Source organism: Pan paniscus, chromosome 3 (assembly GCF_029289425.2).
Source record: "Pan paniscus chromosome 3, NHGRI_mPanPan1-v2.0_pri, whole genome shotgun sequence".
NCBI classification, from domain to species: domain Eukaryota; kingdom Metazoa; phylum Chordata; class Mammalia; order Primates; family Hominidae; genus Pan; species Pan paniscus.
Genome location: NC_073252.2, coordinates 26,083,934 through 26,096,887, shown reverse-complemented (window position 1 = coordinate 26,096,887; position 12,954 = coordinate 26,083,934). Strand labels below are relative to the sequence as shown.

The 12,954-nt window shown below is 44.8% G+C and overlaps 1 protein-coding gene across 2 annotated transcripts in view; it reads left to right on the top strand.

Moving 5' to 3' along the window:
- SEL1L3 (SEL1L family member 3) overlaps window positions 1–12,954 on the top strand; it is a 117,259-nt gene that overhangs the window by 14,813 nt on the left and 89,492 nt on the right. For both annotated transcript variants that reach the window (XM_055111256.2, XM_034958392.4), the window contains exon 2: window positions 2,040–2,610. In XM_055111256.2, coding sequence (XP_054967231.1) covers window positions 2,040–2,610 — 571 coding nt within the window. The remainder of the gene's footprint in view (window positions 1–2,039; window positions 2,611–12,954) is intronic.

The window sequence follows — 12,954 nt, the reverse complement described above, 5'->3', positions numbered from 1 at the left end:
CCCTTGGGCTTGTTTACAGTTTGATGGGAACACTGACCACGTTTCGCCTGTATTGCCATTATTTATAGACACGATTCCCTGATACCAAATTTCATGTCTTGTCCATCTTTGCCTCTCCCGCAGCTCTAAGTCAGAATTGAAAAAAGGAGTCCTTATTTTTTTCCTCGGAGGAGACCAAAGTGACTTTTTTCTTTTAAATTGTGGTAAAAATATGCAAGCATTAAAATGTACCTTTTTAATCATTTCTAAGTGTACAGTTCAGTAGTGTTAAGGACATTCCCACTGTTTTGCAACCAGCACCACGTTCTGTCTCACTATTTCATCGTCCCAAACTGAAACTCTGGACCCATTAAATCCTAACTCCTCAATCCCCTCTTCCCTTAGGCCCTGGTAACCCCTTTTCTACCTTCTGTCTCTGTGAGTTTGACTACTCTAGGTACTTCATGTAGGTGGATGATATAATATCTGTTCTTTTGTGTCTAGCTTGTTTTACTTAGCATCATGTCCTCAAAGTTCATCCATTTTACAGCATACATCAGAATTTCATTCCCTTTTATGGGCTGAATAATATTCCATCCCATGTATATACCACATTTTTTCTACCCATTCATCCATGGATGGACCCTTGGGTTGCTTTTGGCTAGCGTGAGTAATGCTGTTATGAACATGGGTGTACAAATATCTCTTCAAGTCCTTGCTTTAAATTTTTGGGGTGTATATCCAGAAGTGGAATTGCTGGGTCTGATCATACCATAATTCTTTTTTGAGATGGAGTCTCACTCTGTTGCCCAGGGTGGAGTGCAGTGGTGTGATCTTGGCTCACTGCAACCTCCACCTCCCGGGTTCAAGTGATTCTCCTGCCTCAGCCTCCCAAGTAGCTGGAATTACAGGTGTGCACCACCGTGCCCAACTGATTTTTGTATTATTAGTAAAGACAGGGTTTCACCATGTTGACCAGGCTGGTCTTGAACTCCTGACCTCAAGTGATCCACCCACCTTGGCCTCCCAAAGTTATGGGATTGAAGGCATGAGCCACCACGCCCAGTCTGATCATATGATAATTCTGTGTCTAATTTATTTGAGGAACTGCTATACTATTTTCCATAGTAGCCACACCATTTTACATTCTCATTAAGAGTGCATAAGGGTTCCAGTTTCTCCACATCTTCACCAACACTTGTTATTTTCTCTCTGTGTGTATGCGTTGTGTGTGTTTAATAATAGCCACCCTAATGGATATGCAGTGGTCCAAAGTGACCTTTTTCTATTGTGTTTTGGATACTTGAATCACAAAGTCATATTTAGGAGAGCTCTTAGCACTCATATATCAGCACCTCATGCTCAAAACCTTGCATTGATTTCATGACCAGATAAATAAACATTCAGCTAAAATCCTTCTTGGTGCATGTAGCATTGTCTGTGGTGAAAGAATCAGACAACACAGCCCATCGTCTGAGCTTACTTGTGTGTGACCAGGAGCAATAGAAGCCTCTTGCCTGTCCATATATCATGCAGGCTTGCCCTGGCTTCAAACTTTTGGGAGAAAAAGGGGCCAGGTTGGCATCCCTGTTATGTTCCCTCGAGGGTGCACTTTTCACTTTTCTGCCACCCTTTGATTTGGTAGTGTCTGACCCACCATTTAAAGTCAGGACAATGGTTTGAAAATGTCTGAAGCTGCATTGTCTCTGTTTTATTCTAAGGCAGGTTCCCTTGCTACTGGATTTGTTGTGAACCAACTTCTGCCTTTGAAAACCAACTCTGGAATTATTGCCATGTAGATGTGACAGTCACATTCTGATCAGCAGATGTTACTGTGTCTGGGGAGAGAGTTTAATGTGGCCTCATCTTCCTTTGTATTTGTGTGTTGGTTTTTCCCCAATTCTTCAGTAGTGGTTTTGACATCTTTTATCTCCCGCATTCATTCATTGCTTTATGTAGATTGATATTTTTTTATCCCAGGAAAATAATGATTCTAGTATCTGTTATGATGAGGATTTTTTAACTTTCTGTATTTCTTACTTTCTTTTTCTTTTTTTCAGAATGTTGTACCATCTTTGGGTAGGCAGACTTCCCTGACGACATCAGTGATACCCAAAGCTGAGCAGAGCGTGGCTTACAAAGACTTTATTTATTTTACTGTCTTTGAAGGAAATGTTCGCAACGTTTCTGAAGTCTCGGTTGAGTATTTATGCTCTCAGCCTTGTGTTGTCAATTTGGAAGCAGTTGTTTCATCTGAGTTCAGAAGTAGCATTCCCGTGTACAAAAAAAGGTGGAAGAATGAGAAACATCTTCACACCAGCAGGACACAAATAGTACATGTGAAATTTCCAAGCATTATGGTTTACAGAGATGATTATTTCATCAGACATTCCATCTCTGTATCTGCAGTGATAGTACGCGCCTGGATTACTCACAAATACAGTGGCAGAGACTGGAATGTTAAATGGGAGGAAAACTTGCTCCATGCTGTAGCAAAGAATTATACCCTCCTGCAGACCATCCCGCCTTTTGAACGCCCTTTCAAAGATCATCAAGTGTGCCTTGAGTGGAACATGGGTTATATTTGGAACCTTCGGGCAAACAGGATTCCACAGTGTCCTCTGGAAAATGGTAGGTCATCTATCTTGCTAGGAACCTAATTCTCATTTTTTCAGATAGCCTGTATCATGATCGAATGGCAAGAGAAAATTCTTCTATTAGCGAAGGGGGATACAGGGAAAATGGAGGGACACAATGAGTCTGTAACTTTGGAGTTTGAAGACAAAAGGAGAAAAATTAAAAGGGGAAGAGAGGAGAAAGATTAGGAGAGAGCAGGACCAAAGATGAAAGAACAGAACAGAGGAACTGAGGAAGGTGGACTTTGAGAGGGTTAGATCTGCTTTAAACTGGAAAGGAGTATTCATGCCACCGAAACAAGGATTGGGAAAATCTTCCCACTCCCCTTCCAACAAGCCTGCTAAAGTTTCCTCTTTTTTTTTTTTGAGATGGAGTCTTGTTCTGTTGCCCAGGCTGGAGTGCAGTGGCGAGACCTCGCTCGGCTCACTGCAACCTCCGCCTCCCAGGTTCAAGCAATTCTCCTGCCTCAGCCTCCTGAGTAGCTGGGATTACAGGCACCCACCACCATGCCAGGCTAATTTTTGTATTTTTAGTAGAGATGGGGTATCACCATGTTGGCCAGGCTGGTCTCAAACTCCTGACCTCAGGCGATCTGCCTGCCTCAGCCTCCCAAAATGCTGGGATTACAGGTGTGAGCCACCATGCCGGGGCCTCTATTATTTTTAAGCAGAGTGTTTTATCCTGGAGGAGATGAGAACCTAAAGGAACCCTTCCAACAGAAAGGGAGGTTGTACCACAGAATGGTAACCTCTGGCTGGGCCTGATTCCTGTCCTGCCACTTTCTATCTCTGTAACCTTGGAAGTCTCTGAGCCTCAGTTTTCCTATCTGTAAAATGGGGATAATAAGCAGTTCCTTCAGAGCAGTGCTGTGAGGACTAAATGAGATGTGATTGCTCAGCACATCATCAGCACTCAGTGAGAAGCTGTGATGATGATAGAGTCCACACTCTGCATTTTATCCTAAATGCCACATGGTCACAGCCTCAGCAGGACCAATCCCGGAGGCTCCAAGGCCCTTCTGCAGCCTCCCTTAAGCCCTGGGGCTGGAGATCTCAGGCATGTGCTGAGAGGCGGCACTCTGAAGTTCTCTCCATTGGTGCAAGGAGCACCTTGCTCTGTGGATGCCGAGTGCCTGCCAGCTCTTCTTCTGCCCCCTCAGTGGGGAGCCCTCCCCACGCATGCGCCCAGTTGTTTCCTCAACTGTGGCCCTAGGACCACCTGTGACAGAATCACAAATGCTTGCTGCAAATGCAAATTCCTAGGCCCCGTCCTTCATCTACTTAGTCAGGATCTGCGGGGGTGGGGGAAGGCTTGGAATCGGCATTTTAAACACCTTCCTCACGACTCTGATGCACCCTAAAACTTGAGAACCTGTGGGCCAGGGACAGAGCTGGTTGGACTTAGGATTGCTATGGTTCCCGTGTCCCGACCCCCAGCCAGGCTTGGCAGGCAGAGGACATCCATGGATTTGTGGCAACAGACCCTTCCACAGGAAGTGCCTGACATTTCATCAACAGGATGGGTTTGGGACAAGGTGACTTAAGGACATGCACTCTAAGTTTTTCCTTTAGTGATCAACTTCTTGTCATCTCTGGGATGTGATTTCTGTTGGGCTATCTTTGGGGGAAATAATGACTGTGGCGATTTCTTGGTACTGTCCCAAAACAGCTCTGCATATAATGAAAACTGAAAGGACCTGTGTCACCATACATGATAGTTGGTCAGAAGCCACTTACCCTAGAACTGGCACATTTGATATTTTTCAAAACTTTTTCTTGTTTTGAGACAGGGTTTCACTCTGTTACCCAAGCTGGAGTGCAGTGGCACGATCATAACTCACTATAGCCTCAACATCCTGGGCTCAAGCAATCCTCCCACCTCAGCCTCCTGAGTAGCGGGGACCATAGGCATGCACCACCACACCCAGTTTATTTTTTTATTTTTTTGTAGAGATGGGGTCTTCCTATGTTGCCCAGGCTGGTCTTGAACTCCTAGGCTCAAGCAGTCCTCCCACCTTGGCCTTCCAAAGTGCTGAATTAAAACTATTTTGAAATAAGTATAGATTCACAGAAAGTTGCAAAGGGTACAGGGTCCCTGTGTATCCTCACCCCCGCTTCCTCATTTTCCATAACTACAGTGCAAAATCAAAATTGGGGAAGTAATGCTGATCTAATACTGTTAACTGGACTCCAGACCTTACTCAGATTTTACCACTTTTTACAGGGGGTCCTGTGTTTGTGTAGATCCATACAATTTTAACCTACATTTTAATAACCCTGTCTGTCTGGTTTATTCTGCATTTGTGCAGTGCTTTAAATGAAAAGATGTCTAGAAGATGAAAGCAAATTCCCTTTCTGTGTGTGTGCACATAGTGGGGAGGGTGGGATGGGTAGTTAAATGTCTGAAAGCAGTCAAGTCAATCATTTTGATGATCAGTGTGCCTCCCTCTTCCAGGCAGAGCCCCATGCAGGCATCTGTCTGGAATACCTTCCACAGGGCCACCTAATTTGTTAAGGGGAAGAGAGCATGGGGCACACACAGCCACAATTTGCTGTACCTCCGACTTTATCAGGGATTAATGATTCCATTTCATATTTGACAAATCATGTATTTCTGATTGAAGAATGACTGAATTGCAAGCTGGAAGTTTCCAAATGAAATCATTTAACGAACTGGCTCAGTTCTTAGGGCACCTGAATATGCCCTTAAAATGTGAAACGTCTTTTCCTTCTTTTGTTGTTTCTTCTCATATTCACAAGGCTTAGGAACAGCACAGTGGGATTTTTCTCCTCACCTGCTTCAGAGCATTACCTTAGGAGTGAGAATTAAACCATAACGCAGAGAAAACCCTTTCCCAAGAGTTAAAGTCACTGAAAATGGTGGGGAGCTCCATGCACCCTCAAAATAAGCTCTGATTACAAGGCTGTGATTTGTTTACCGAAAAAGGGGCGCACATTCTTCCTTCTCCAAAAGACAGATCACAAGAGCGTCTGCAGCAGTCCCATGGAAAACATCCATGATCTTTGTTCTGGATCTGGGCTGTGGGGATAGAAGGGGGCCAAGCCTCTGGTTTGTTCTTAGCAGGGGCTTCTTGATGAACAAGAATCAAGTCAGAACAAGATGGCATTAGTGAGGCTCCAAGCTGAGCCACAGGGGGCCTGTCATGTATGGTCCCTGTCTCAGCCAGCACTGATGTGGGGTTTCAGGGAAGGTTTTCTGTGTCAAGTGCCTGGTGTCCTACGATGGCCCTGCCTCTGAACTGAAGTACTCCCTGACTTGCTTTCATTTTCCTTTTCATGTATAAAAAGAGTCAAAGTCCCTGTGCCCGGGCGTTCTGGAAGTGTGCTTGGAGGGCCTCCATCGCTGGCTTTGCCAAGGCTCCCGAGGCGAGGGCCACGTGTGTCCAGACACGGCTCTCAGCAGCTTATCTCCTTTGCCAGGCCAGACCCAGCCAGGCCATGAGGCTGATTTTTGGTGGAGATGCAGCAGACGTTTACCCAGCCCTGCAGGGAAAACCTAACCCAGATGAGAAGTCGGTAGCCATTGGGAACATGTGTGTGCCACGACTCGGCCACATGCCCCCGGTGCACGTGTTACTGCTGCATTCTGGGTGTGGGGGGCATAGGTAGCCATAGGCAGACTGTGGATCTACCTAATGTGGCTTATTTCCTTGAGGGAGGGGACTGGGCGTTTCTGTTGTCCCTCCCAAATCACATGTGTGCCTGACTCACGCTGGAGTCACAGAAAGAAAGGAATCAGCCATGCAGGCCAGTGACTTGGGCCCCAGACCTGGGGACCCACCTGGACTTCTCTTCCTGTCATACTCTATTTTGACAGTCACCTAGTGCTGGCTGTATGTGTCACATATTCAGTCTCTTCTTGCATTTCTCACCACGTGGAGTGCCGTCATCCTGGTCTAAGCCGTCATCCTCCTGTCTGGACTCCTGGCACTGCCTGCAAGTGGCCACCCAGTTTTGCCCGTCGTACCCTCCTTACCCCCCACCAGCAGCCAGTGCAAGGTGATTGCATCACTGCCTGATGAAGCCCCCCAGTTCCTCCCATAATCCACTGATCCCAGTTAAGATCAACCCATGCCCCTTACTCTGTGGGAATCTGTCCCTGTCCCCTTTCAGCCTTGTGTCCCACCATGCACACCCTTCCCCACTGCTTCCAGCCACAGGGGCCCACTTGCTTCTCCTGGAGCATACCGAGTTCATTCTTACTTTGGGACATGTGTGTGACTGCTCCCTCCACCTAAGATGCTCTTCTCCCAGATCACCACATGGCCACTTCCTTACCTCACCTACCCCTCTGCTCCAATGCCATCTCCTTATCTAAGACAGCAGGCCCACCCCCACCACCCTGCCTGTCATTGTCCACCTTCATTTTCCTTCCTGGCCTGATCACCACTGGACAGTTTCAGTAAATATCTTTAGTTGCCTATGTGCCTATTTCCTGGCCCACACTGGAGCACAAGCTCCATGAGGCCAGGGGACTTGTTTGCTTTGTTCTGATGCTGATCATAGGCCCCTGCACTCATGACTATTTGTTGATTGAATGAATGCTCTTAACCAAGAGGGAAGGACAGTTTGTGAACATCACACACTGATACCCTTGCAGGGCTGTGTTGCCACATGAGGGAGGGTGTGGGGGTGGAGGTGGCAGTGCTCCTTCCCTAGGGCCACTGCACACACTCCACAGCTTCCCAGACAAACCCACCAGGGCTGCGCTAGTTAAGGCTGCAGGCTCCTCCTGTTCAGGGATTCTCCTTTGCAGCCACAGGTAAGCTCAGCTTCCCCTTTGTGGTTTAAGTCTTTGATTCCCCACCCCTATGTCTTTGCTAAAGCAGTTTCTTTTCCTTAGAATAGCTCCTGTTCCGCCCCGACTCCCCCTGCCCACGAAGCAACACCGCCCCCCACTGCCACTTTCCATGTCTGCTTGGCAAAATCATGCCCCTATTTCAACAGCCGGCTCAAATTTCTAACACTTTTCTAGCCCCCACCCTGAAGTTTTGTTGAGTTTTTTTTTTTTTTTTAATTTCCACAACCAGAAATTAACTTCATAAATGCTGGCCATCAGAATGCTGTGTTGGTACTGCTCCTATGACACGTATCATGATTCATTCAATTAAACAGAGATTGACTGAGCACCTACTATGTATCAATTTCTTTACTGAGTGTGGAGGCTCAAAGATGAGGACAAAGCCACCTTCTTTAACATGGCTACCAATAGTTACAGTCACTTACTGCTACTGAACATTTGCTATGTGCCAGGCACTGTCAAAGTGCTTTATGTGGTTTACGTGGTTATCTAATTTTTTTGAGACAGGGTCTTGCTCTGTCACCCAGGCTGGAGTGCAGTGGCGCGATCTCAGCTCACTGCACCCTCCGCCTCCCAGGTTCATGCGATTCTCCTGCCTCAGCCTCCCGAGTAGCTGGTGTTACAGACACGTGCCACCACACCCAGCTAATTTTTGTATTTTCAGTAGAGATGGTGTTTCGCTATGTTGGCCAGGCTGGTCTCAAACTCCTGTCCTCAAGTGATCTGCCTGCATCGGCCCCCAAAGTGCAGGGATTACAAAGTGCTGGGTGAACTACAGCGCCTGGCCCGCTGTTATTTAATTTAATATGCCCAATATTCCACCAAGGAGAAAACAGAAAATTGACTCAGAGAGATAGAGTAGTTTGTCTAAGTTTGCACAGCTATGAATGAAGATGCTGGAGTTTGAACCTGGATAGTTTGGTTCCCAAACCCCACACTTATTCATTAGGCTAAACTACCAGGTGATGTCATGAAGCTATTTATTTATTTTAAGTCATTCATTCACTGAAAAAAAGTTTCTGAGCAATCTGTGTGTGTTAAGCACTTTGTGTGGCTTCTTCAGAGGAGGTGACATTTTGACAGAGACTTGAAGGATGTGTAGAGTTTTCATGGATCAAAAAGGAGGGGCTGGGTGCAGTGGCTCACGCCTGTGATCCCAGCACTTTGGGAGGCTGAGGCAGGCAGATCACTTGAGGCCAGGAATTAGAGACCAGCCTAGCCAACATGGTGAAAGCCCATCTCTACTAAAAATACAGAAAATTAGCCAGGCATGGTGGCATGCATCTGTGGTCCCAGCTACTTGGGGGGCTGAGGTGGGAGAATTGCTTGAATTCAGGAGATGGAGGCTGCAGTGAGCCAAAATGGTGCCACTGCACTCCAGCCTGGGTGACAGAGCAAGACTCTGTCTCAAAAAAAGAGAAGAAGAAGGAAAAAAAAAAAAGGAATGAAAGAAGGACATTGAGCTTTCAGGCAGAGGGGAAGGCATAAGCTGTGGCACACAAAGGAGAAAATTCCGGATTGGGAAATGGTGATAAGCCTTTGTTCCTTGACGGGAAAGATGGCAGCAAGGGCTTCATCTCACAGGCTAGCTTGTGTTGCTTGGGGGTGGCTGCCTAGAGCATGGTGTTGAGTAGGATTCTGAGGATGAGTCTGCACTTACTGAGAAAGAGTGCCATGTCCATCAGTTACTGTCTGCCATGGAGTGGAAATGTGGACTAGCAGCACACTTGCTGTGGTTTATTTTCCAAGGTATAATCTCAGGTGTGACATGGGCAATTCAAGAAGTAAGACTGGATAAGCAGTTTAGGAACACTCTTGGAAGGTTCTTAAATGCCCTAATGTTTAGCTTTATGAACATTTCTCTGATCTTCCCTCTTAAATAAGAAGCTCTGGGGCAACATGGCAGTTTTCTTCTTCTCCACTCTTTTCCTTTCAAAAATGCATTCTCATCTTCAGATCCAATGGACTGGAAGTATGATTTTTTATAACAAAATTTCATTACAACAAAATGATTGAAAGTTAAGTCAAGTGTTGGAACCAGCCTTGACTTATCTTTGTGAAAAAAATGGTTTATGCAGCAGGACTATTCAAGTCAATGTCATGATAGTACTTTTAGTAGTTATAAACTATATATTTGGCATTAAAAAAAACAGACCTAGTTCCTTTTTTTCCAGTTAATCATGGTAGTCTGAATTTTTCAGTAATAACACTAATTAATGCCTAGCATCTGCATTCCCCTTTATGATTTTCGAAACACTTTTTTCACACACATTGTCTCATTTAATCCTCATAATAGTACATGGGAAAGACAGTATTATTCTCAACCTTTCTTTAACAAAGAGGAAAACCGAGGCTCAGGGAGTTTGTTTAACTGGAGTCCAGACTTCCTGATTCTTTTGACTTTGCTATGCCGCCTCTCTGAAATATGCTAATACAGTCCTAACCCAGGTTCTAAATTAGAAAGAATACTTTTTTTAAAGTTGAATTTTTATCGATGTGAATCATCCTGTTTTCTTCACCCACTGGACTTTGTGTCTTTGAAGCGGATTGGGCAGCCTCGGAGGCCGAGGGTGGGGAGGCCTTGGGATGTAGCTGGCTCCTTCTATGTGCCTGCCCGGAAGTGCTCAGAGCTTTTGTTCTTTTCTTTCATAGACGAAAAAGTAATACGTGTACACGGTAACAATAAAAAAATTTAAATAGCGTGAAAAGGTTTAGGGGAACGAGTAAGTTTCCACACCCCTCCCCCTCGAATCTTCTGGTCCTTTTCCCAGAAGTAAATTCATTAGCAACAGTTTCTTGTGTTTCCTTCTAGAAATGTTCTCTGCACATACAAGCGTTAAGTTGTGTCCCGTTTTCTTCCTGCACAAATGAGAGGATTCTAGAAACGGACCTGCGCTCATTAACAATACAGTAGATTTTTCTGTACCAGGACATGCTGCCGACCTCATTCTTTTCAACAGCTCCTTAGCGTTGCATCGCCTGACAGACCGTAATTTATTTAACCTATCTTTTGCTGATGATCATGCTGTTGCTTTTAACCACAAGGCTTCACTGAACATCCCTGTACATGTATCTCTGTGCACACTCATAAGCATGTTTGGAGGATAAATTACTAGGAGTAGAACTGGTTTTATTCTTAAGATTCCTGCCATCGAATGTTCCACAGACTTCCTTAGGAACCTGCTTCACTGCCTAGTATCCTTTCTGGAGGAAGTTCTGACCTAAATCATATCTGCTAGAAAATCGAGTTTTTATTCTCAGACTTTGGCTTTAAAGAAAATTAAACACCTTATTGGCCACTGGCTTTTGAATGTCCTGTGTTTGGAAAGCATTATTGAGCTGCCTGTGCTCTGGCTTTATTTCTCCAGGTTGAGAAATCTTCGCTTCTTTCCCCGCAGATTTTGCTTACAGACTTGTAGTCATTGTGATTCCTTGCATTGAGACCATCTTCAGCTTCTCTGAAGGTGGGCTGATGATCTCAGTGGCTTCATTGCTGTGTGTTCGAAGCACATCTGGAGTGGGGTTTTGTTACACAGAAGTGTTACCTTTGTTACGTGGAAGTGTTACCTTTTCCCGAGCAAGGGATCTGTGTCAGGGTTCTGATCACTCAGCTGAACTAGAGAATGGGCTACATAATTGTCCCTTAACCCCACCTGACCCAGGGATGAGATTTAACATATTTAACAACCAGTGAGGGGGGTGGGGTCCTCGGTGAACTCCAGTGGGTGCTAGCCTTAGTGCTGAAGCCGGCTGCAGAGGCCGCTGTTGGGCCAGGCTCTAACTTGAAGGAGGGGCCAGGGTGGGTGGCGGGGCCTTGGAGGTTCAACGTGACGTCAATTATCAAACCAAAATAGAAATATTTCAGTGTTTTAGCAACCAGTATATCCGCACAGGTCATGCCCACTGAATATCAGCCGAGGTTCTCTCTGGGAGGACTTGTGAGAAGAAAAGCCCATTGGTTTGCAGTGGGGAGGCCAGGTTTGAGTCATATTAGGGCTTCTTCTAGCTATGAAATCTTCAATAAGACACTCACACTTTTCTTGTCTCCAAATGGAGGGGTTTGCACCATATAACATCTGTTGCCTCTTCTTGCTCTAAAATTTGAGGAAATAATACAAGCAAAACAGCAAAGGGTTCCTAACATCAACTGTTTTCCTGGCATTCTATGTTTATGTCTTAATGGTGTCTTTGTTTGTTTGTTTGTTTAACCTAAGCTCTTCATGCAAAATAAGCTAAAGAAATGAATGTGGGGAAAGGATTTGAAAGAAGAAAGGTCATTCTTTGGCTTACGCAGTGTGGTGCACATTACAGAATTGTGGACAGTACTAGGAGGAAGGGAGACAGGTTCAAATCCTGACTTGGCCACACCTATATTCATTCATTCATCAAATATTTATGGGGTCTTTATCAAGTACTGCACACTGTTCTAGATTCTGGGGATGGAATAGTGAATAAGTAAGGCCCCTGCTTTAATGAGTACATCCTAGAGGCAAGGCAGTAAACTTCTTTGGACCTAAGTTTTCCTACCTGTAAATTATTTAGTGGTGGATGGCACTGGTATTGTTGCTACCCATTCCACTGCCCATGACAAGACATCACTAGTCAATTATAGCATTGCACTCAGCCATAACCAGTTATTAGACAATAGATCTATATGTTATCCTGATAAATAACATATAGGATAAATAACATATCCTATATGTTATTCAGATGAATTTTAAAGTCTTCTCCTGCTCCAAAATTAATTCTTGTTCATTACCTCTAATTGTAATCGAAAGACAGTATCATACTGAGGGCAAACTGCACTAGGAATCCAAATTATACACATCGCAAAGCTACAGATTTGAAAGAAAACTACCATTACTTTGGTTTTGTTGGGTACAAATGGTATGTGTTCTTGTAAAATTATTTTAGATCTTTGGGGCTGAGCTTTTTCCTTCATAATCTATTGCGGCAAGTTCTCCTGTTTGACCTGCTTTATTTTGGTCTTTGGACAGGGAAGAGCTCATTGTCATTCACGTTTAACTCTTTCCACTTTAGAAACCTGCTTTATGAAGTTTTTTTTTTTTAATTGGAGTCAGGTTGGGCAGAATTGAATACCATTTGTTTTGACAAATGTTTCCACTGCACACTAGATCACTCAACAGCCATCACCAGCAGAAGGCTTCCTAGGGGTCTAACGTGGCCATCTGGTCTCTTCTGCTCCACTCAACATAGTGGAAGCCAAACCAAAGTTGAGCTGATGTCAACTTCCTTGGTGAATTTTTCCTTCAGATTCCAAAGAAAACCTTTGCAGTACTTCCATTTCTCACCCCTCTCACCACCCCCGTCATAGACCAGCAAGTCCAGTGGGCCCGAATTGAGCTCAAATTGAAAAAACAAAGGGTTTCAAGTACTTCTGTTGAAATTGATAACTCCACTCTTTTGGATTTCCAAATGCATCTCTACTTGTAACAAACCATGAAGATTTGTGGCTACTGGGGAGAAATTGGCTTATTTAATCTTATTAAAATACAC